At 39.5% G+C, this 25,712-nt stretch overlaps 1 protein-coding gene across 1 annotated transcript in view; it reads right to left on the reverse strand.

Moving 5' to 3' along the window:
* Positions 1–3,277: 3,277 nt before the first annotated feature.
* The window catches only part of QRFPR (pyroglutamylated RFamide peptide receptor), a 75,866-nt gene continuing 53,431 nt past the window's right edge, over positions 3,278–25,712 (reverse strand). Inside the window, exons 4-5 of the mRNA XM_029234720.1 lie at positions 4,433–4,518; positions 3,278–3,414 (exon numbers count right to left, since the gene is read on the reverse strand). Of these exons, the coding sequence (XP_029090553.1) occupies positions 3,278–3,414; positions 4,433–4,518 (223 nt within the window). The remainder of the gene's footprint in view (positions 3,415–4,432; positions 4,519–25,712) is intronic.

The raw sequence follows: 25,712 nt of genomic DNA on the forward strand, positions 1-25,712 counted from the left end.
AAATCAGTCTCCAGATAGTATTTTTTTTATTTCTCTAGATAAAACTTGCATGTAAATATTTTAATTACTCTCCATGTCTAAAAGAACTTTCAGTTAAGAGGCTGGTATCTACAGTTTATTGGGCTACCACAGAACCTTTGGGAAGATTTTCCAAAGAGCAAACCTAAATCATGAGCAAACAGGGAACTCACATAAACAATCTCTTTCTACTTTTATTTCCAGAACAAAAAAACTTGAAGTGGTGGATAGGGGTTTCATGGTTATATTTTATGATGATTATGAAAATAATTAATTGAGTCAAGAGTGGAATATACATGGTTTGGCATGAAAAATGCAATGTCTCTCCCAGCCAAAAGAGTGATTGGGGACAGAAAAAGAGGAAGAATCGCTTTCTCTGTGATTTGAGACTTTTTACTGCAAAAGACAAAACTGAGAAAAATTTTTATATAAATTTACATATATTTTTAATATCAATATTTACCTCAGTCCAATTTGATTAACAGGAGTTAAGGGGAAATGAGCAAAAGGAATTGGATTTGCATAGAATTTAAATTTATAGTTACTGGTTGCTGGCAATGCTATTTTTAGTGACACTTACTTAGCCTTATTCATGCCTATCCACTGCATTCTATGCTTTCTTAAATCCACTATATGTTCAGAATTGCCATAAGAAGGAAAAAATGAAAATCCAAGCAATATACAACAGCCTGAGGATACATAGCTTCACTCAGAGGGCCATTCAGTGGAATATGGTGGACTCTTGATTTTTTTCAATTTTATTGAGACATAATTGACATATAACATTGTATAGGTCTATGATATACAGCATATGATTTGATATATGTGTATACTGTGAAATGATTACCACCATAAGGTTAGTTAACATCTGTCACTTCATATAGTTACAAACTTTTTTCTTGTGATGAGAACTTTAAGATCAACTCTCTTAGCAACTTTCAAATACACAATACAGCATTGTTAACTATAGTCACCCCGCTGTACGTTACAGCCCAAAACTTACTTATCTTATACCTTTGACCATCTTCATCCAATTTTCCTACCCCCACCCCCCCGAAACCCATAATTTTTTAGGGGAAAGAACTTGTAGGGGAAGTTAGGTAGTGTGTGAAAAGAACTTTCAACATTTTTGTCTGTATTTACATCATATGTTGAACTTTATCACTTTAATGAGATTGACATTGAAGGAGTAGAAGGTGATGCCATATAATAGGTATCGACCAATCTACTGACCGAAGTTAGCACTCCAGATATTAGCAGGCTCCAATACTGATAGGATAAGGAGGCTTGCTAGTGTCCATATGTGTCAGAGGGGAAATAGCACTGTGAGCACCCAGAAGACATGATGCCTTAGCCACAGATGTCCCTGTTCCTTACTGACAACATGGAAAACTTGGCAAGGATGCTTAGATTTGCAATTAAATTTTAGGAAATTAACTTGCTTCCTGATAAATGTTCCTGTAATCAGGAAACATGTTGATTTTCTAAAATTAGCTTTTTGCTTTCTTTGAAGAAAAGAGATTTTGGATGTTGTGGGCTTTTTGGTCTGTCTCCTCCATTCCTTACATCTGTAGTCAAATGAAGTAGACTGTTTGAATTCTTCAATAAATTAATATAAATTCTTTATCTGGTTGTAACAAAAGTGACTATTATTAAGAGATCATCTGGGCTGTTAAGAGACGTCTTTTAGTTATATAATAAAGTCTTGCTTTAACTAGATAGGTGGGGTTTTTTAAAAGTCAAGATTAAAATGCAGAGTGGCATTATTTGAGGTTCTTCGTGGTTTGCTTCCTGATGGACTTATGCATCCAGTTGGCAATAGAGATCTGAAGTCATAATGCAAATCTATCCTGGTCCCAACCGCGGTTTGGCACCATCTGGTGGCACTTATCCACCACAGCTTAAATATGGAGTGGTGGGCATTCCAGGAGAGGGCCAACGATTTCCAGGAATCTTCTGGTTGTTTGGCTCCTTTTTCACTGGCTTTAACTTGGAGAGACTGGGCTAGGAAGATACTGACTATGCAGGGAGCCACTCTTCACCTTATCACCTACTTTGCCAGACAATGTTGCCTGTCATTTCCAAGGTAAGAATTTTTACCTGTTCTTTGAGAAAATAATAGGAACCAAGTATCCATTGCACAATCTTGGCGCCATTGTGTGAAAGGATTTTACTTTAATTTAAAGGTATGAAAAATAGCAGAGGACAAGAGCAAAATCCTGAGGCATGGTTCCAGATGATTCTTCCATGTATTCCCAGGTTTGATATAATGGTAAGGGAATGGGAAGCCAGCAGGATAAGAAGTGTACTGTGTCCTTGGGCATGGATTCCTCACAGAAGGGGAATGCGTCCCCACTTCTCTTTTGGTGTGAAATAATTGGGTTAACACCACAACTCAATGCCTGGAAAGACTGAGCACAGGGTCCCTTGTATTGTTTGAATTGACCCTTATTTTGAACACCTTCTATAGTACCTAACTTTTCTGACTGTTAGAGTTATTGTTTTTTAAAGGCACTATTATACTTTTAATACATAAAATTTTACAGAGAATTTTTTAAATTCCCAATCTCACCACCCCCCAAAAAGTGATTCTTTAAAAGAATACATAAATGTGTTTCAAAAATTCAAATAGTGCTAAGAATAATAAGATGAAAATTAATCAGCCTTTTTCTTTTCACCTTCTCCCTCAAATAACCACTGTCAGCTATTACTAAGCTTCTTTTATACTCTTGCAGTTATATACACATACCTGAAGAGTTCTGCATTTTACTTTTTGCACTTAATAATATATTTTGGAAATCTTTCTGTATCAACACAGGTACATACAGATCCACCTCGCTGAAGAAAACTACATAGAGAAAATCATTCGCTGCCTAGTTTCCACCCAAGAGCAGAGCCTGAGATAAAGCTTTTTGTACAAGTAGTTTATTGGTAGTGACTCCAGGATCATGAATGAGTGGTAGAGGAAGTATGGTAGCCAACTCCCAAGACCGCCCAATGTTCCCCACCCCTTGGTATTCACACTCCTGTGGAGTCTCCTCCCATATTGCACCAGAGTTGATCTATGTGGCTGACAGCGTACAGCAGACGTGATGATATGTCCCTTCTAAAGCTAAGTGATAAAACACACTGTAGCTTCCTGCTTGCACTCTCCCTTGTCCTCTCTCTTGGATCACTCACTCTAGGGAAAGCCAGCTGCCATATGGTGAGCCGCAGTCCACACTGGGAAAAACTCCTGCTCACAACCACGTGAGTAAGTTCAGAGGTGGATCCTCCAGCCCCAGTCGAGCCTTCTGATGGATACGGCCCTGGCTGACATTTGCACTAAATCCTCATGAGAGATCCTGAGCTGGAAACAGCCAGCTGAAGCGGATTCTGATTTGTTGACTGTGGAAACTGTGAGAACAAAAATTTGTTATTTTAAGTCACTAAGTTTTGAGGTAACTTTTAACACAGCAGTAGATAACTAATACAGGAAGTCAACCAGAGAGGGAGGGAAAGTCAATGTAAGGATATGTTCATTGCTGCTATGGTCAATGGATTCTCCATTCAGCAGGACTTTCTGAGGAGCCTTATGAACTGCATGTCAAGCATTCCATCAGCCCCATCCTTCACTGGTCAAGTGTGCTCCATGGGTGTTGACTCTCCAGCATTTCCAGGATACACATGTATGAGTGCCAAGTGGGTTCTTACGGGCTTCCCATGCCACCTTGTGAGACACATGCCGTGGCTCAAAGCAAGACTGGTGGGTTGTGCCTGTACAAACATGCTTGAAACCTGCTCCAAACTGCAGGCTTCACAGCTAGAGGAGTGGACAAGATACAACTACACACTTATAACCATACACATCAAAGATACTTCCCCTCCCCTTTCTTTCTGCAATCTATGCTACATGTCTCATTTTTAACAGAACATTCTTTTTTGGTGTTTTCTTAAAAAAATACTGAAACTGAATACATTTGCCACACTTTTTCCTTCATGTGAAAAGTCAAGGTTTTATTGTTAATGTGTCTATGCTTAACTCTATACGAATTTATAAAGTAACTATTTTTCCCTTCAATTTGCAATCCATTAAATTAATAAAGGGCCACGTATTCTAATGGATAGGACTAAAACGAATCAAAAGAATTTCAAGCCTCACATTGTTAATCCACTTCTCTGAGATCCCTTTGGAGTCTGTGACTAACTAAAGCAAGAGAAATTTTGCACTTTGGGTGCCCATTATGAGCTGAGATGAATCACCACTTCCTTTAACACATCAGAAATTGCAGTTCAATTCAACTGTGAGAGATGTTGAAATGTTGATATTTTTCTCTTAGTTTGAATTTTGTATGAAATTTCTTTGATCATATGGCTTCTCAAAACCACCTTTCTATTTTTTGGAGGTCAATCTTAAACATAGGAAGACATTTACCTGCACCAGGGAAAACAAGGTCCTGCTTCTTCAATGGGGCACTCTGAGTTTGTGAATCTTTCTCGTCTGAAATTGGATGGAGAGATCTGTTGGCAGAAACAGCCTTTAAAATAAAGGTAACAGTGACTCAACTTCTGAAGTAGAGCCAGGTTCTCAGGCTGCAGGGTGCTGGGGTTAGCAGAGAGAGAACTCATTTCAGGAGAGCACAGGAAGCTACTTAATGTTGCTTATGAGTCAGAAGAGAGTTGGATCCGTGATGACTGAACTCTTATGTAGTTACACATATTCGCAGATACCTTAATATGTGTGTGTAAAACATGTATGTGTGTAATTTTATTCATCTGTGTTCTATGTTTTGCTTTGATAGGAACCCCTCATCCCCATCCTTCCTCAGCTTTTTGAAGACCGTAGTAATGAGTCACTGCTGCCTATTGCTTTGAAACTAAGGACTTTCTAGGTCAGAGATTTTTTTTTAACATTCTCCTTAATTCACTCCCCTCGGTGGGATTTTGTATAAGTGTATGTAGTTCAGAGACTTCTTGAATGAGGAAAGAAAAGTTAATCTATATTCACAATACATCTGCTATGTGCTTGGAACTTTATACACTATTTTATTTAGTCCATAAACAGGCATAATACTTCTTTCTGAAAACTGTGAAAATGGCAACAGGGGCTTAGTTATGCTAAGAGACTTCTCCAACATAAACTAGGATGTGGCAGGCTGGAAGTGAAGTCAGGGATTTCCTGTTCACATAACCCGTGATCTTCCCACCACAACATACTCTCTCTAATTCTTTGTAATCATGGCCTTTGCCAAGGTTCAATGCTGTGCCAAGTCACTACTTCTCTGTATAATTGTTTCTTCTGAAAAATGAGATATTTAATGCTGAAAGCCAGTCCAGTTCCAACACTATTTAACTTCATTTTGTTTTCCATCAGGGGCTTTTAGGGTCTGGCCATTCATAACAAAAATGCTGAATAATGCACATAAACCATGCTTGGGACTACTAGATCTGCCATTATTGAGACATTGATTACTGCCCCATTTTTCAGAGACTTGTCCATTTGTTTGGACGTTTAGAAATAGTTTTGCAAACAGAGAAGCCTCATATAATCTGTGCTCAGCTGGGAATCAATATAGGTTTTCTTTATCTGACTGTGGGCCTTCAGGCCAGATGTCTTGGGAAAATTTTAGGGAATTCTGCTTGATAAACCAATTCCACTAGTGAGAACAGAGCCTTCTCTTTGGGGCCTCTAGCCCCCTCTTTCCATCTTTGGAAGCAAAGAGGAATAGGCAAACAGCTGGAAAAAGCAGGATCTCATCCCAACACTCTTACAGTCATCACTATATCTATACATTGTGCCCTCTTAATTCTAATAGGTGCCCCTACATGCAGAAGTTAGGTGATATTTCTGGCAGTTTCAAGATAAGTTATTTTGTTGGAGATGATCTTTGAAGTAGTACTAAAAGGTAATATTTCCAGGTGTCATTACTACTTTAATAGGACTTTAATAATCCTACTTTTTTCCTGGAAGAGAAAGAACCCATCTTCCCATCTTACAAGAGGCACTGGGGTGTCTTCTGGCCAACTGTTGGTATGAAGAGCTGTCTTGAAAAAGAATTCTGATCAACTCCATCCCTTTTGCTCTATTAGCCAATCCACATTTTTTTAAAGATACATTTTGAAAATCAAAGAAATAGAAAATGTTATCACTGCCAATTTCTGTTTGATAAGCCAGTGAAGAAAGTTAGAAGAGCAAATGACAATGAAGTGAATACTAATATAGATTAACTGAATGCAAAGATTATTTCTTAAGGTTCTGTACATGATACTCTTAGCTTTGTTTGGCTTGAACAAGATAAATTAAGTATCAGGCTTTGCATATATCTTTGTTTTGCAGTTACATTTCTCTCCTTGAAATTAGAAGCCAAAATTCTGTGTTCAGGTTATGAGGGTAATCTGGCTGAAAACATACTGGAATCAAAGATAACTTTTTGCTAAGTAGAATCAGTTAGATTCTAACAACAAAAAACTCTTCTTTCTAAGTAAAATCGAGACAATTCTTGAGACAACAGTAATTAACTCTCTCATAACTGGATTTTTAAGATCTTAATTTGGTCAAATAAAGGAGGAATTGAATAGGTTCACTTTATTAAAATTAGCTCCCAAATAATTCTGTGATACAGACGAGAGAACCACAAAATAAAAAATAAACAATCACTACTAGTAACAACTACTACTATTTTTACTACTAATAATTACAATTTATTATGCCCGGCCATGTATCAGACACCATGTGTAATGAAGCACTGTTTCTCAGCAGTGCTGTGTCTTTTTTTTTCTACTCTTTGTGTTCTAATTTGTGCTTCTGGAGGTATTTACAAATTAGCCTGATGTTTTTTTCGATAGTGGCACATAACTGGTGATTAACATTTTGCAATATTAAACAATTCATATTCATGTGTGAAATTCAATTACTGATATCTTACATCAGCAACTAGCTGAATATTGAACTCTAGAATTGTGTTCTTTTAATATTAGGAAACTTAATTTTATTTTCAAACAACCAAATAAAAAGTTCAGCCTGATTTAAATACTTTTGATTCGAATGTTGGATATCACTACTTTTACTTTGCATTTGAATTCTCATAGTTATGAATATTTAGAAGACAACTTGAAATATTTATGAAAATGATTTTTTTTTATTTTTTGCATTTACTGTAATTTATTTGTATAAAATACATTAACATTTTGTACATTTTGAATATGATTATATTTATTTTTAAATCTTTTAGATCTCATAAGTAGAACACAAATTATGAGGAAGTGTTGATGACAACACAGCTAGTAACCTTACAGAATTAAAGGCCAAAAAAATTGGAATTAATATAAAATTATTTATGATTTATATGTGCTTTTATTTATATATACTCATCCAAATATTGTCAAAGCAACACTCATACATGAGCAATCATGATAAAATTCATACGTCTTTGACATTTTGCCACTAAACTATAGTTTGATGAATATTTTAAAACTTTGGTTGTGATGAGGCATATTTGTCAGGGTAGACATATAGGACTTATTTGTTTGTTTCTGTTATTTGTAACTTCTAAATATTTAGGGCTCTATTGAATTGACCTTCATTTGTATTCTTGCCCAGGGCCCTACAAATGTTAAGGGTGGGCTTGGGGAGAGGCACTTCCACTCCTGTAACATTCTCCAGGTCCCTGCCCTTAGTGCTGGACTTAGAGATCCCCTAATCAGACCCCTGTATTTTACAGATGGAGGAACCCTGATGGTTGGCTTCAAGCCTAAGCCAAACCATCACGTTGTCTGCATAGACCAGGAAATGGAGGCCCCTGAAGCAGGCAGAGTGGCATGTTCCTTGCGCTCAGCTGGAGGACTGCCAGGCCCTCTCTTGCAAACAGTTCACTCATCTTAGACTGAAAGCATGGGCCGCGATAGCCAATTGTGTGAGGTTAGCTTATTCCTCAGGCTCGCAGGCAGCTCACATGGGCAGCAGGCCCCTAACCAGGAGCCCTCTCCAATTGCCAACCCTCTCTCTCTAACTTATGTATCTTTTAACAAAGTATTGTATTTGTATCAGCATAGGTGAATTCTAAAAGGGCTAATTACAAAGAGGCTGGAGGCCACCCCTAAGAATAGTGCAGTATCCTGGGGCTAGAAGCAGCTAAAATGGTATCACTGAGAGGGTGGTGACCAGAGTCTAAGAGAGAGATGAGTGTGGAGATGGCTGCCTGAGAGTGGCCTTTGGTGGATGGACACATTCAAAGTGACCTCAGAAGGAAGGAACGGGGAGAAAAATTCCATATCTTCCACCTATTTTCCTCCATCTCTGGCCAGGGTTCCCCATTGGTCAAACCTAGCTGGAGGTGAGAAGGCACAGAAACCCTGAAGATGTAATACTTACCAGTCAAGACAGAGCATATGAAAAGGGGTGGAAATGCATTTGTAGGGGCAAATGGATGAGATTTGGTATAGCAAGTGAGTCTTTTTATCATATATTTTGGATCTTTTGATTGTCTTGCTAAGCAGAATAAGTAGTGGATGGAGGGACCAGAACACTCTAATACCTGAGCAAACAGGGCCCCTGCGCAGGTTGGAGTGACTTCCTCCACAATATCTGAGACCCTTCCAGTGCTTGGGACCAGCTGGGACCAGCAGAGCCACCCAGGAAGGGTGCTCTGAGAGCAGAGCGAGACCTGTGTGGGCCTGGTCTTTGTTTCTCTCCATCAGAGCACTTTTTGATGTTCTATTCCACACACAAACGGGCATCAGAAGCTTGGAGTAGCTCTGGGACTTGTGCTGTGGGATTGTCGCTAGTGATCCTGGCCAGACCCCAGTTCCAGGGTGGGGGCCGGACAAGTGGCTCACTCTGCTGACTAGTGTAGTTCTTTTACGGGATCACGTGAAATTGGGCCACCAGCATGGTGGTGACAGACTGACTTGATGTGACTCTCACTCAGGTTAGACACAGGATGAGTTCAGGACTCTATTTTACTGCTGACCCTTGACTCAAGCAGCATGTGTGGCCTCTCACTTGTCAAGGTTCCAATCAGGGTGCCACCTTCATCTCTAGAACTCATGAGTGGTGGGCATGGCAGAAGGCATCCTTTGGCTTGTGTATCCCCCACCTCTGGTACCCAGAGCAGTCTCCCACCCCCTCTGAAGGCTCCATGCCATATATTGGTCAGTGCCCCAGACCAGGCCACACCTGTCTGGCTGATAGACTTCAAGACCAATGCACTACAAGCCAATGGGTCCATGTCCGCTCTTATCTCTGATTGGAACTGTGATGTGCTCTCAGGTCTGTCTGAGACTATGCCAGGTAAGGGTGACAATCCTTGCCCAATGGGACCACTCTTCTCATTTCAATCACTGGCCTCTTGCCTGTCCTTCTCACTGGCGACACTGTGTGGAAGGCAAGGGTACAGGTGACACTGAAAGAGAGAACATTCTAAGAATGCATTAAGGACTAAAGAGTTCGAGAGAAGATATGGTTGGAAAACATTTTGTTCTATATTTAAGCTATAAAGCTCTGGATGGTAAATTTAACATCATCGTGAATAAATAATTGTTCTAATTTTTCTGCATAGATGGGGTAAGACTTACATTTGTGGGCTTCTCCAACAAAGCACAGAAACACTTTCTAAGTCACTGGAAGCCAACATTCACGGGCAGCACAATAGATAACACAGTATTTAAAGTAATGATATAACCAGCATTAAATAAATGGTATTGAACAACTGCAGAGGCAAGAAGACCTTTTGTTTCCCACATATAAAGAACCAGCATTACAACAGCATTGCTACCATTTGCTTGTGGTAAGAGATATGAAATTGTCCAGAAACTTCACATTTGTCAATAAAAAACAGGAAAAGATGGTTCCCAGATCTGAACAGAAAGAAACAGTGCCTGGATACCACAAGGCATCTTTATTGAACCGATTAAACAATAAGAAATTATATAAGTACTTCTTCTCTCCCGTTTATTCTAAATCTTCATCAATAAAATACTATTCTTCCCACCGACCCATGACTTTTATAATGCATTTTAGTCTAGATGTGGATATAGACAAAGGATCCAAAAAAAATTATTTGCCTAGAAGGAGCTCTGTGGAGGACACTAAGGAGCTTTCTCCCTTAGTGTCCGGGAACAGGGGGCAAGGTTAATACTGATTACAAAGGGAGTAGGTATAATGTTGATGTAATGAGATCACTGACCCAAAAGACTGAAAGCTGGGTTCAAGTCTGGGCTCTACTTCTTACTAGCTGTGTGGCTTTTTTTTTTTTTTAAATAAATTTATTTATTTTTGGCTGTGTTGGGGCTTCGTTGCTTTGTGCGGGCTTTCTCTAGTTGCGGTGAGCGGGGGCTACTCTTCGTTGCGGTGCACGGGCTTCTCATTGCGGGGACTTCTCTTGTTGCGGAGCACGGGCTCTAGGCACGCAGGTTCAGTAGTTGTGGCTTGCGGGCTCTAGTTCAGGCTCAGTAATTGTGGCGCGTGGGTTTAGTTGCTCAGCAGCACGTGGGATCTTCTGGGGCCGGGGCTCGAACCCGTGTCCCTTGCACTGGCAGGCAGATTCTTAACTACTGCGCCACCAGGGGAGCCCTGGGTGGCCTTATTTTTTTCTTTTTTTTTTTTGCAGTACGCGGGCCTCTCACTGTTGTGGCCTCTCCCGTTGCGGAGCACAGGCTCCGGACGCGCAGGCTCAGCGGCCATGGCTCACGGGCCCAGCCTCTCTGCGGCATGTGGGATCTTCCCGGACCGGGGCACGAACCCGTGTCCCCTGCATCGGCAGGCAGACCCTCAACCACTGCGCCACCAGGGAAGCCCTGTGTGGCCTTTCAAAGTGAACTTGACATCACAAATTCTCAGCTTATTCATATATAAAACTGTAGTAATAATATGTGCCCTCCTTATCAAACAGGTTTAGTTTACTGACAACAGAAATTCATGTTTAAGAACAAACTTTGTAAACTTTACAGTGATTTGAAATAGGTATTTTGAAATAGCAAATTTTGTATAAAAACAATGAAAATTCTTTTCTCTTTAAAGTAATTCAACACTCTGTATGCACATTCTGTTTATTTTATTCTAATTAGTGAAAAAATAGTCTCTCTAAGGTCACCTTTTCCTTTCAGTGGTTCAAAGCAGCATTCATTAGGCCTCTTTATGTAATGGAACAGTCAAAATTGCATTAAAATTATTAAAAAGCCATTTCCCATCAAAGGCTATTTGATTTGGGCTTTCCAAACCACTGACAATTTCACTGTTGTGTGTTTTTAGCAGAACTATGCATTTAAAGCTTATATATAAGCTGAAATTCTCCCCCAGGATATCAAGAACACCACAACTTTCCTTTGGTGTCATTTGTGTTATGATTTTAATTATTTCTTGACATTTCAGAAGTGAAAGCTTTGGCCTCCACTCTCTATGACTTCAAAAGATGGATCCCATTAGATCAATAAGTGGGCCAAGGGACCGAGGGGGTCATTTATACTGCCATTGCCATTCAATTTTCTTTTAGCCTGGGGGTCTCTTTTAAGCAGGAGAACACGAAGATGAAGTGCTGCTGTCTAAGCAGAAAGCCAAGTGGAGAAAAGACTGGGCTCTATTTTCATTATTTGGCTGAGAAAAATAAACCTCTCTTTGTCTATCTATGTCTCTAATTTACTACAGTCCTTCATTGCAAAGTATTTCCAAAGATTAAAGTCCACAGTCCATTTGTCATTGTAGAGTTAGAGTGCCTTAGCCCTTGTCTCCTTGTAACAAGTTTACCTGGTTTAGACCTCATGTCAAAAGTCATTGAACACACAGCCATGAACTTGGGAAGGGAAGTCAGGGGGCATTGATTTTGGGGATCCTAACCAACTTACCCCTAAGTTCTTGCATACTATGAAATCAGCATGTGATATGAATGAGGGTGATGCACTACCACAATATCACAGCTGTAAACAAACACACTACTGTGGTTTACTAATAGAGGTAAAGTTCTCTCTGTTTCTGACCTCAGTCAGACCATTATTAGAAGGTTGTGAAATAGACTCATTTGGAGATACTGTAATTAAAAGTAAGAAAACCTAAGAAGTATTCAGAAGTCAAAAATGACTATAAGGTTAGGAAGATCCTTTGATGAAGGCCTGAAGGTCTCCTTTGGGTTAATGGAGACATATGAAAGGGGATTTAATAGGAGCCTTTGGGCTTCCCTGGGGGCGCAGTGGTTGGGAGTTCGCCTGCCGATGTAGGGGACGCGGGTTCGTGCCCTGGTGTGGGAGGATCCCATGTGCTGCGGAGCGGCTGGGCCCATGAGCCATGGCTGCTGGGCCTGCGCGTCCGGAGCCTGTGCTCCGGAGCGCGAGAGGCCACAACAGTGAGAGGCCCACGTACCGCAAAAAAAAAAAAAAAAAAAAAATAGTAGCCTTCAAATAAGAAGGTTTTTAACAGGAGGCAATAAGTTTTTTCCTTATCTTCCTGATAGGCCTTTATTACTTTGCTTGAATTTATTCTTTCCATCTTCTCGCCAACTCTCTGTTTTTTGCAACCTTAAAAATCAGTTCCTTCTTAACCCTGAAGACATTCATTTCAAATTTATAACAAATTTAACTTGCCACCATGACATACGTAGGGCCTTATATATACAACTCCATCCCCAGAATCTGTAATTTCTGTCCACTCAACCCACCCTTCAGTCACTGCTTCCTTCAACTCACTATCCTGTCCTTTCCTCTCAACTACTTAACATGACTCCTACCCCAGGGTCAATCATCTTGCCACAAGGACTTCCAGGCCCAGCTGGCCCTCTAGTCTCTGTATCTCTGCTCTCCCACAGCTGGAGATATTTAATCCTTGTCTGAAGACCGTCTTATTTGAACCTCAAGGTCTTCCTCACCAATTTATCCAGTTGGTAACAAGTTAGTCACGCTTTCATCCAAATACTTCTTGTTCCTTCCTCATTATGCTTAACTCTGGTTCAGGTCATGGTAAGCATTTTCCTGCAGCAAGAGTCAGCATACCAGAGTGGTGAAAATGTTCACACCCTGAATTTAAACAGTTTGCCCCTTGCTAGCTCTGTGACCTGGGACAAATTACTTAATCTCTCTAAATCTCTCTAAACTATAAAGGAAAGATATTGGTAGCATCAATCTACAGAGGCAGACTTAACATGAAACTATCAGAGCTTAAGCTTTAGGGTTCTTCTCTTGCACAGGTTCCCTTCAAAGTCTTGGCAGGAAGAGCACTAGTAATGTGTTTTACTTAGTCATATCTTCTTGAAAATTTTGCAACAGTATGATATGTTTGATGTCTGTCTTCCTATGTGTAATTCCTTTCATTGTATGGTATACAGACTGGCCACAGACATTCATTTCTGGGATCCAGGTACAGGGAAGTTTAGTTGGTCATATATTTAACTTGAGTGTAGAAAGATATAAGTACGTGTTTCACAATCACTTTGTCATGTATGATTAAATTTTACTTGCGTCCAGAAATATTCTTACTCTACTGCAGAGTATGGCATCAGAAGTATGTGGATACAGGAGAAAAATCAAGTTGTGAAATGTACAAATCCAGAAGATAATTTTCATAAAACTCTTCCAATTAGATTTATAAAATTTATATTAGAGGGTTCCAATCCTGTAGAGGGCTATTCAAAGGAGCATAGGAATATAGTCAGTAAGACAGCAAATACCAATATGAATGTACCATATGCTTTTTGCTAAATATCATTCAGAAAAGATATTTTGATATATATCATTCAACATAGATATTTCCAGAATTTCCATGTCTGTAGGACACAAACCAATAGTAGCAGTATTAATACAGAAAGCAATTATATCTGTAACAAATATTAAAGAAATTTGATAGGGCTTTTCTCAAATTTTACAACCATCTTAAAAAGTTATATTACCAAGATCAATTTTCAGCTTAATAAAAATTGATAATGAGTGTCTAACTCATTATCAGTAATGAGTTATGAAGTTGAAAGAAGCTTTTCTAAGTAAGCAATAGTTCAAAAAAGAAAACAAACTTTGACAAATGCTGCTAGAGAAAATTTTCTGTTCTCTGTATCTGTTATCTATTGCCTGGATAATGCTGTGTGCCAACTGCAAAATCTCAGTGGCATTCATGGATAAGCATTATTGTTCATGAGACTGGAGGAAGATGGGGGTTGACCAGATGGCTCTCTTGATCTTAGCTTCATTTCTTCATATGCTTGGGGATCAGCTAACTGTAGGCTGATCTAGGCTGGCTTTTGGCTATGACAACCATGGTGATGAGGCTCTGCTTCACGTCTCTCATCCTCCAGCAGGCTGGTCTCATTGTAAAGGTAGAGGTGCAAGACAAAGGAAGCTCAATTGTGCAAGTGCTTTTCAAGTCTTTTGCTGCTTCCAATTTGTTAACATCCCACTGACCAAATCAAGTTACATGGTTAAGCCCAAAGTCAAAGTGGTAGGGCATTACAAAGTTATGTGACAAAGGTGTGAATATAAGCAGTAGTGAAAATGGGGGCCATTTAAAAAATTGATTCATTTAAATATCAACATTATAGATATGCTTCAAAGGTATGGTGCAATCATTTCTGACACTCCCAGATTTATTTTGCAAAGTACTAATTACATAGAGTCACAGTAGAAAATGATTATAGATATGAGATTTTAAAATTAGGATTTAGAAATAATATACATTGACTTTTAAACATTAGATATTACACAAATTATCCCCTTCCTGATAAAAATTTACCATCAAAATTTACAAAATTTACCATTCTGTTTTATTTATTGTGTTACTTACAGTCTTACCTTTAAACTGAAGAGATAGTACATGTGTAGAGGCATTTGAGGGATGTACAGATTTCATCAATGTTATTAACAGAACTTTATTATTATTTATTATTAGTGGTTAGCATTATTGTGGTAATTATTTTTCATTCCTTACTATGTAATAGCAGAAAGTAGAATGAGCTAAAAGGTGGAAGGGGGAAGATGAATAGCTGAACTGATATGTTAGGGCTGGGATGTTGAGAAAGGTGCTTGCCTCAACAAGCAGCCAAAGTGTGGCATGATGTTACTAGACTGAACACAGAAGCCACCATCACCCTTTACTCCAGGACTTGAGAAGGAGCTAGTTGCACTGAGGGAATTACCAGAGGCAGCTCTCCTTCTCACCGGCATGTAACCACTAGCTCTCCATTTGAATCCAGCCCCTTCTAACCTGATCTCCAAGGTGCAAAAAGAGTATATTTTCCTAAGGCACAAATATGATTATATTACTCCCTAGTTTTTATGGTTATTGCAGTGGCCTCCACATTGAAACTCATTAGTGCTCCCTGTTCACACAGGGACTCACATCTCTAGCCTCAACTCTTAGCACACCTCTTTATTCTATTTTTAAAACAAACAAAAGCCAACAGACCAAACAAGGAGAGAAAAGGTGTTTTCCAACCCCTAATTGTCCTCCAGTGTCTTGCTTCTGATCACTTGGGCATACCATGCCCTCTGCATGAAAAAGTTTCCCTCTGACCACCCCCGCCTACCCAGCCCTGCACCCAACATAAGCATATATTTCCTTCCCTCTCCTGCCTTTCCTATTCTTCCTTCAGGGCTGAGCTCAGATCATACTTTCTCCAGAAAGTCTTCCTGGAAAGCAGCCTTCCTCAAACTTGCTTAGTGTCTATCCTCTGGGAGCTCATAGACCTGTGCATTTAACCCATCGTAGCCTTTATCACTCTGCACTGAAATTGTCTCTATATGTGCCTGTTTCTCTTCTAGATGCAAGACTCTTATGGCCAGGGATTGTGCCCTGCTCAGGATGGTAACCCAAACCCAATCTTAGCATAGTGCCTGACACAAGAGAGGGACCAAATATTTGTTGTTTTAAACTAAGCATCAGTGGAGAAAAATAGGGATAATTACATTCTTATATTATTGTAACCAGAGATCTTCTGAATGTAGTCGAAAGAATCAGCGCTACTCTCAACCCTTCTTGCTTAGTCATCTGTTCTTTCAGTTTTGTCAAATAAGGACAAAATGCCTCCAATATTCTAAAGATAAGGGAACAGACATTGTGTCTTTTTCATGCCTGAGGACACAGTGACTCATAACAGGATGCTAGTGTATGCTGGAAACACCATCCCTCTGTACTGCTAAACCCACTGTCCTTTACAATCAGCTGTGTTTATCTCCAGATGTGTTCTTTTGCTATAAGTCATCAATGTATAGCCTGAGCTGGGAAGCACATTTATTCTCTCAGGCTACCTGCTACTGGAATAGATCATGTTCAGGGAATTCTCCTGTAGCTGATCTCAGTATTTGTCTAGATCTATGCTTTAAGTAATTACAAAAATTAGAACATGTGTGTGTGTGTAGGAAAAAGAAGGTGTGTGTGTGAGTGAGAAAGAGAGATGTAAAGAGGAAAATATTTTAAAAAATATGCCTTCTATCATAGCAATAGGAAAAAATCTATTACCTTGGATTTAAGGTTAGGTAGTGTGTTCCCATTTTCCATTGCTGGGTAAGGAATCACCTCAAAACATGTATCTCCTTGATTGCAAATGGGGTTGTACATTTTTCTATTGTTATGCTAACCAGCTGTATTTCTTACAGTACTCAACTTTTGGTTTCAGGACCCATTTACACTTTTAAAAATATTGAGGACCTCAAAGCTTTTGTTTATGTGGATCATATCTTTTGATATTTTTACCATATTACAAATTAAAACTAAGAAGCTTAAAATATGTACTTATTAATGAATTGAAAAAACCTATTATATGTTTTCAAATATAAAATTTTAATGAAAACTAATTGCTTCTAAAACCAAAAATAATTTGAGAGGATTGGCATTGTTTTATATTTTTACATCTTTAATCTGAAACTTGCTAGAAGACAACTGGATTCTCATATTTGCTTTGGTATGCAATCCATTACAACGTGTTATTTTGGTTGAATTATAAGAAGAAAATTCAGTATCTCACAGATGTAGCTGGAAAAGGAAGAATATTTTAATAGCCCTTTCTGAAAATTGTAAGTTTTTTTTTTTTTCTTTTTTTGATACTGCACAAAACTCACCAAGTGGCTATTTCTTAAAGGTTACTTTCAAAACAGAATCTGAAACCATAGTAATGAAATTTTGGTGTTCTTTTCAGTAAAATCCATTGGCATTTCTAGGACTTTCAATATATGTTTTTACCCATGCATGATTTTAAAATATCATGCCTAGGGCTTCCCTGGTGGCGCAGTTGTTGAGAGTCCGCCTGCCGATGCAGGGGACACAGGTTTGTGCCCCGGTCCGGGAGGATCCCACATGCCACGGAGCGGCTGGGCCTGTGAGCCATGGTCGCTGCACCTGCCCGTCTGGAGCCTCTGCTCCACAACGGGAGAGGCCACAACAGTGAGAGGCCCGCGTACCACAAAAAAAAAAAAAAAAAAAAACATGCCTAAGCCACTTAGAAAATATTAACTCGCTGAGTTATTTAAAACTTCCAAACATTATCACATTTCATTACAAAGTATCGAAAACTCAAATTTGTTAATATTATCACCAACCTCATCAGAAAAGTGTTGAAGAACTGGCAAGCGGTCAAGTTTACCATAGTAGTTACACATTTTCCAATATTCTGATTTTTCACTTGAAAACTCAGATTTTTGTCACTGGCAACAAATATAATTGTTTTCATTAAAGTGAGAGCTTATTCAGTTCAGTTTCAAGAAAATGTCTTCCAAATACCTAAGTTCGAATAACCATAATTTGTCAATTCCTTCAAGTATAATGTTGTTCCATGAAAAAAAATGGCGAGTTCCTCTTGCAGTTTAAACAATCACAAAGTGCTTTCTCGAGATACTATTATACTTCAGTATTCAGCAAAAGTGCTTTTTTGTTTTTGTTTTGCGGTATGCAGGCCTCTCACTGTTGTGGCCTCTCCTGTTGCGGAGCACAGGCTCCGGACGTGCAGGCTCAGCGGCCATGGCTCACGGGCCCAGCCGCTCCGCGGCATATGGGATCTTCCCAGACTGGGGCACAAACCCGTGTCCCCTGCATCGGCAGGCGGACTCTCAACCACTGTACCACCAGGGAAGCCCAAGTGCTTTGTTCATACTTCTCATTTTGTCACACAGCAAACTAACAAGGTGTGTCCTCAAAGACAGATTTAGTAAAATTGATAACATAATGTTACTGCTTCATCAAGAACATTCTTCATTAAAATTGGCCTTTTTGTTTTGTGTTGTTTTATTTTGTTTTGTTTACCATGAGTGCACAGTGGTGAAAAACACAGTGATCACAAGTTTGGTGCTGCTGTCTTGGTTTACGCTAAAGCACCAGTAGTTTGCTCACCATTGCTTTTGTACAATGTCAACACAGAGGGGTTAGTATCCAAAAATATAAATAACTCATACAACTCAATAGCAAAAAAGCAATCCAATTAAAAAATGGGCAGAAAATCTGAATAGACATTTTTACAAAGAAGACATACAGATGGCCAACGGGCACATGAAAGATGCTCACCATCACTAATCATCAGGGAAATGCAAATCAAAACCACAATGAGATATCACCTTATACCTGTCAGAATGGCTATCATTAAGAGGACAGGAACTAACAAGTGTTGGCAAGGACTGGAGGACATTATGCACTGTTGGTGGAAAGGGAAGTTAGTACAGCCACTATGGAAAACCGTATGGAAGTTCCTCAAAAAATTAAAAGTAGAACTATCATATGGTCCAGCAATTACACTTCTGGGTATTTCATTCAAAAAAATGGAAACACTAATTGGAAAAGATATATGTACTCCCATGTTTATTGCAGCATTATTTACAATAGCCAATATATGGAAACAACCTAAGTGTCCATTGATGAATGAATGGATAAAGATGTGATAGATACACACACACACACACACACACACACACACAGGAATATTATTCAACCATAAAAAAAGAATGAAGTCTTGCCATTTGTGCAAACTTAGATGGACCTCAAGGGCATTATGCTAAGTGCAATAAGTCAGACACGGAAAGACAAATACTGTATGATCTCTCTTGTATGTGGAGTCTAAAAAGTATATTAAAATTTTTACATAAAACAAGTTTGTAGATACAGAGTAGAGAACAGATTGGTGGTTGCCATAGTCAGGGGATGGGAGGTGGGAGAAATGGGTGAAGAGAGGGAAAAAAGGATTTGATTCTAGAGACATTGCTTTATTAAACTTTGTCCACCTTCTCCATACTTCTAAATAGAAAACAAATATGAGTTAATGCCTGACCCCGAGATTCCATCACAACTCTCACTGAAAATGTCATCTTAGAGTTTGGCACTTGTGTAGTTTTATTTATTACTTCTGATTTGGATTCCTTGCTAAAAATTTATTTTAACAATATGTTATTTTAACAATATGTTTCACCATATAATAACTAAAATATGCTCCCTAATGATGGAGAGTACAATTTTTTAAGTCCTAAAAAGTGAAAACTCACTGCCAGTGTTTATAAAGAACAGAGTAGTTTTAAGTGCATTATTGCCATACTACACATGAGAGAGAAATATGTCGATGATACAATTGTAAGTAATGAGATCTTCAACTGTCAACCAGTCTGACCTAGCAAGGTATTTCTATTTGTCATAACTAAAAATTCCAGATGGTAGAGCTTGATCTTGGGTCTTGCCAAAGCCTTATTCAGACTTGGGAGAAGTGCATTTACCCCAGTCCAGCTGTGGTTAGCTTTCCTGTCTCACTTAAAAAGGTAAAAAAAAAAAAAAATATTGAAGAAGCACTTATGAAGGTCACAGCCTGAAGCACTGGCTCACTAAAAAACTGGGATTTAATCATAAGATTATAGAACATTTCCCCTTACCAATATCTTATCATCACATCAACAGGGCTCCAGAATAATAACAACTGGAAGAGCTGCAAGGCTCAGACTTGATTTAAGAAGGAATTTCTAGGAGAGCCCAAAGACAACAGGGGGACAAAAACAAATACACTAGAGGAATTTAAACCCTCTGGCACCTACAGTTACAGAAAACATTAAATATAACCCAAGTCCTAACTGTATTATGAAACCACACAATAAAGGCCTTTAGCTCAGTTCTTATTGCCCAGTGCATGACTACTCTAAGCATGTCTTTCAACAACAAATAAAAAGGAAAGTGAAGAGGCACAGTCTAAAGAGACAAAGGAAGCATCAGAACCAGACTCAGATATGACACAGATGTTGTAATTATCAGAGAGAGAATTTAACTAATTATTAATATGTTAGGCATTCTAATGGAAAAGGTAGACAACATTCAAGAATAGATGGCTAATGTAAGTGGACAGGCAGAAACTCTAAGAAAGAATCGAAAGGATATGCTAGAAAAAAAAACTGTAACAGAAACAAAGAATGGATTTGATGGGTTCATCATTAGACTGGACCTGGCCACGGGAAGAATCAGTGAGTTTCAAGATATATCAATTGAAACTTGCTAAAGTGAAATGCAGAGAAAAAAGATTGGGGAAAAAAAACCAAGCAAACAAACCCTGGAACATTCAAGAACAGTGGGACAATTTTTAAAGATGTAATACGTTTATAATTGGAATACCAAAAAGAAAGGAGTGAACAGAAGAAATATTTGAAATAAAAATGGTCAATAATTTTCCAAAATGAATGACAGACACCAAACCATAGACCCAGGAAGCTCAGAGAATATCAATCAGGATAAATAGCAAAAAGAAACAAAACCCAAAACAAACCTCACATAAGCATATCATATTCAAATAGCAGACAGCCAAAGCCAAAGAGAAAGCCTTGAAAAAACCAGAGGAGAGAATCGGGAAGATGGCGGAGGAGTAAGACGAGGAGATCACCTTCCTTCCCACAGATACACCAGAAATACAACTACATGTGGGACAACTCCTACAGAACACCTACTGAACGCTGGCAGGAGACCTCAGACCTCCCAAAAGGCAAGAAACTCCCCACGTACCTGGGTAGGGCAAAAGAAAAAGATAAACAGAGACAAAAGGATAGGGACGGGTCCTGCACCAGCGGGAGGGAGCTGTGAAGGAGGAAAAGTGTCCACACACTAGGAAGCCCCTTCACGGGTGGAGACTGCGGGTGGCGGAGGGGGAAAGCTTCGGAGCCGCGGAGGAGAGCACAGCAACAGGGGTGCGGAGGGCAAAGCGGAGAGATTCCCGCAACAGAATCTGTGCCGACCGGCACTCACCAGCCCGAGAGGCTTGTCTGCTCACCCGCCGGGGCGGCCGGGGGCTGGGAGCTGAGGCTCGGGCTTCGGTCGGAGCGCAGGGAGAGGACTGGGGTTGGCGGCGTGAACACAGCCTGCAGGGGGTTAGTGCGCCACGGCTAGCCGGGAGGGAGTCCGGGGAAAAGTCCGGAGCTGCCGAAGAGGCAAGAGACTTTTTCTTCCCTCTTTATTTCTTGGTGCGCGAGGAGAGGGGATTAAGAGCGCTGCTTAAAGGAGCTCCAGAGACGGGCGTGAGCCACGGCTAACAGCGCAGACCCCAGAGACGGGCATGAGACGCTAAGACTGCTGCTGCCGCCACCAAGAAGCCTGTGTGCGAGCACAGGTCACTATCCACACCCCCCTTCCAGGGAGCATGTGCAGCCGGCCACTGCCAGGGTCCCGTGATCCAGGGACAAATCCCCCGGGATAACACACGGCGCGCCTCAGGCTACTGCAACGTCACGCCGGCCTCTGCCACTGCAGGCCCACCCTGCATCCGCACCCCTCCCTCCCCCCGGCCTGAGTGAGCCAGAGCCCCCGAAGCAGCGGCTCCTTTAACCCCGTCCTGAGTGAAGAACTCATGCCTTCTGGCGACCTACACGCGGAGGCGGGGCCAAATCCAAAGCTGAGCCCCAGGAGCTGGGCGAACAAAGAGAAAGGGAAATCTCTCCCAGCAGCCTCAGAAGCAGCAGATTAAATCTCCCCAATCAACTTGATGTACCCTGCATCTGTGGAATACATGAATAGACAATGAATCATCCCAAATTAAGGAGGTGGACTTTGAGAGCAAGATTTATGATTTTTTTCCCCTTTTCCTCTTTTTGTGAGTGTGTATGTGTATGCTTCTGTGTGAGATTTTGTCTGCATAGCTTTGCTTTCACCATTTGTCCTAGGGTTCTATCCGTCTGTCTTTTTTTTTTTTTTCTTTAAAAAACCTTTTTTTCTTAATACTTATTTTTTATTTTAATAACTTTATTTTATTTTATCTTACTTTATTTGATTTTATCCCCTTCCTCCCTTCCTTCCCTCCTTCCTTTCTTTCTTTCTTTCTTTCTTTCTACTTTTGCTCCCTTTTATTCTGAACCGTGTGGATGAAAGGCTCTTGGTGCTGCAGCCAGGAGTCAGTGCTGTGCCTCTGAGGTGGGAGAGCCAACTTCAGGACACTGGTCCACAAGAGACCTCCCAGCTCCACATAATATCAAATGGCGAAAATCTCCCAGAGATCTCCATCTCAAAACCAGCACCCAGCTTCACTCAACGACCAGCAAGCTACAGTGCTGGACACCCTATGCCAAACAACTAGCAAGACAGGAACACAGCCCCGTCCATTAGCAGAGAGGCTGCCTAAAATCATAATAAGTCCACAGACACCCCAAAATACACCACCAGATGTGGACCTGCCCACCAGAAAGACAAGATCCAGCCTCATCCACCAGAACACAGGCACTAGTCCCCTTAACCAGGAAACCTACACAACCCACTGAACCAACTTTAGCCACTGGGGACAGACACCAAAAACAATGGGAACTGCGAACCTGCAGCCTGCAAAAAGTAAACCCCAAACATAGTAAGGTAAGCAAAATGAGAAGACAGAAAAACACACAGCAGATGAAGGAGCTAGATAAAAACCCACAAGACCTAACAAATGAAGAGGAAATAGGCAGTCTACCTGAAAAAGAATTCAGAATAATGAGAGTAAAGATGATCCAAAATCTTGGAAATAGAATAGAGAAAATGCAAGAAACAGTTAACAAGGACCTAGAAGAAATAAAGATGAAACAAACAATGATGAACAACACAATAAATGAAATTAAAAATACTCTAGATGGGATCAATAACAGAATAACTGAGGCAGAAGAACGGATAATTGACCTAGAAGATAAAATAGTGGAAATAACTACTGCAGAGCAGAATAAAGTAAAGAGAATGAAAAGAACTGAGGACAGTCTCAGAGAACTCTGGGACAACATTAAACACATCAACATTCGAATTATAGGGGTTCCAGAAGAAGAAGAGAAAAAGAAAGGGACTGAGAAAGTATTTGAAGAGATTATAGTTGAAAATATCCCTAATATGGGAAAGGAAATAGTTAATCAAGTCCAGGAAGCACAGAGAGTCCCATACAGGATAAATCCAAGGAGAAACACGCCAAGACACATATTAATCCAACTGTCAAAAATTAAATACAAAGAAGACATATTAAAAGCAGCAAGGGAAAAACAACAAGTAACACACAAGGGAATCCCCATAAGGTTAATGGCTGACCTCTCAGCAGAAACTCTGCAAGCCAGAAGGGACTGGCAGGACATATTTAAAGTGATGAAGGAGAAAAACCTGCAACCAAGATTACTCTACCCAGCAAGGATCTCATTCAGATTTGATGGAGAAATTAAAACCTTTACAGACAAGCAAAAGCTGAGAGAGTTCAGCACCACCAAACCAGCTTTACAACAAATGCTAAAGGAACTTCTCTAGGCAAGAAACATAAGAGAAGGAAAAGATCTACAATAACAAACCCAAAACAATTAAGAAAATGGGAATAGGAACATACATATCGATAATTACCTTAAATGCAAATGGATTAAATGCTCCCAACAAAAGACACAGACTGACTGAATGGATACAAAAACAAGACCCATATATATGCTGTCTACAAGAGACCCACTTAAGACCTAGAGACACATACAGACTGAAAGTAAGGGGATGGAAAAAGATATTCCATGCAAATGGAAACCAAAAGAAAGCTGGAGTAGTAATTCTCGTAACAGACAAAATAGACTTTAAAATAAAGACTATTAGGAGAGACAAAGAAGGAAACTACATAATGATCAAGGGACTGATCAAAGAAGAAGATATAACAATTGTAAATATTTATGCACCCAACATAGGAGCACCTCATTACATAAGGCAAATACTAAGAGCCATAAAAGGGGAAATTGACAGTAACACAATCATAGTAGGGGACTTTAACACCCCACTTTCACCAATGGACAGGTCATCCAAATTGAAAATAAATAAGGAAACACAAGCTTTAAATGATACATTAATAAAGATGGACTTAATTTATATTTATGGGACATTCCATCCAAGAACAACAGAATACATATTTTTCTCAAGTGCTCATGGAGCATTCTCCAGGATAGATCATATCTTGGGTCACAAATCAAGACTTGGTAAATTTAAGAAAATTGAAATTGTATCAAGTAATTTTCCGACCACAACGCTATGAGACTAGATATCAATTACAGGAAAAGATCTGTAAAAAATACAAACACATGGAGGCTAAACAATACACTACCTAATAGCAAAGTGATCACTGAAGAAATCAAAGAGGAAATCAAAAAATGCCTAGAAAAAAATGACAATGGAGACACTACAACCCAAAACCTATGGGATGCAGCAAAAGCAGTTCTAAGAGGGAAGTTTATAGCAATACAATCCTACCTTAAGAAACAGGAAACATCTCGAATAAACAACCTAACCTTGCACCTAAAGCAATTAGAGAAAGAAGAACAAAAAAAACCCCAAAGTTAGCAGAAGGAAAGAAATCATAAAGATCAGATCAGAAATAAATGATAAAGAAATGAAGGAAATAATAGCAAAGATCAATAAAACTAAAAGCTGGTTCCTTGAGAAGATAAACAAAGTTGATAAACCATTAGCCAGACTCATCAAGAAAAAAAGGGAGAAGACTCAAATCAATAGAATTAGAAATGAGAAAGGAGAAGTAACAACTGACACTGCAGAAATACAAAAGATAATGAGAGATTACTACAGGCAACTCTATGCCAATAAAATGGACAACCTGGAAGAAATGGACAAATTCTTAGAAATGCACAACCTGCCAAGACTGAATCAGGAAGAAATAGAAAATATGAACAGACCAATCACAAGCACTGAAATTGAAACTGTGATGAAAAATCTTCCAACAAACAAAAACCCAGGACCAGATGGCTTCACAGGCGAATTCTATCAAACATTTAGAGAAGAGCTAACACCTATCCTTCTCAAACTCTTCCAAACTATAGCAGAGGGAGGAACACTCCCAAACTCATTCTACGAGGCCACCATCACCCTGATACCAAAACCAGACAAGGATGTCACAAAGAAAGAAGACTACAGGCCAATATCACTGATGAGCATAGATGCAAAAATCCTCAACAAAATACTAGCAAACAGAATCCAACAGCACATTAAAAGGATAATACACCATGATCAAGTGGGGTTTATTCTAGGAATGCAAGGATTCTTCAATATATGCAAATCAATCAACGTGATACACCATATTAACAAATTGAAGAAGAAAAACCATATGATCATCTCAATAGATGCAGAGAAAGCATTTGACAAAATTCAACACCATTTGTGATAAAAACCCTGCAGAAAGTAGATAGAGAGGGAACTTTCCTCAACATAACTATTTAAGGTAATAACATTAACAAAGTATTTGATGATTATAACATATAGATAAGAAAATTAATGACACCAGTGTCATAAGAGATGGAAGGTAAGAATTGGGAATAACCTGTTATAAGGTACC

The sequence above is a fragment of the Monodon monoceros genome, unplaced genomic scaffold (genome assembly GCF_005190385.1).
Source record: "Monodon monoceros isolate NGI ecotype Baffin Bay Population unplaced genomic scaffold, NGI_Narwhal_1 Super_Scaffold_20, whole genome shotgun sequence".
Classification (NCBI taxonomy): Eukaryota; Metazoa; Chordata; class Mammalia; order Artiodactyla; family Monodontidae; genus Monodon; species Monodon monoceros.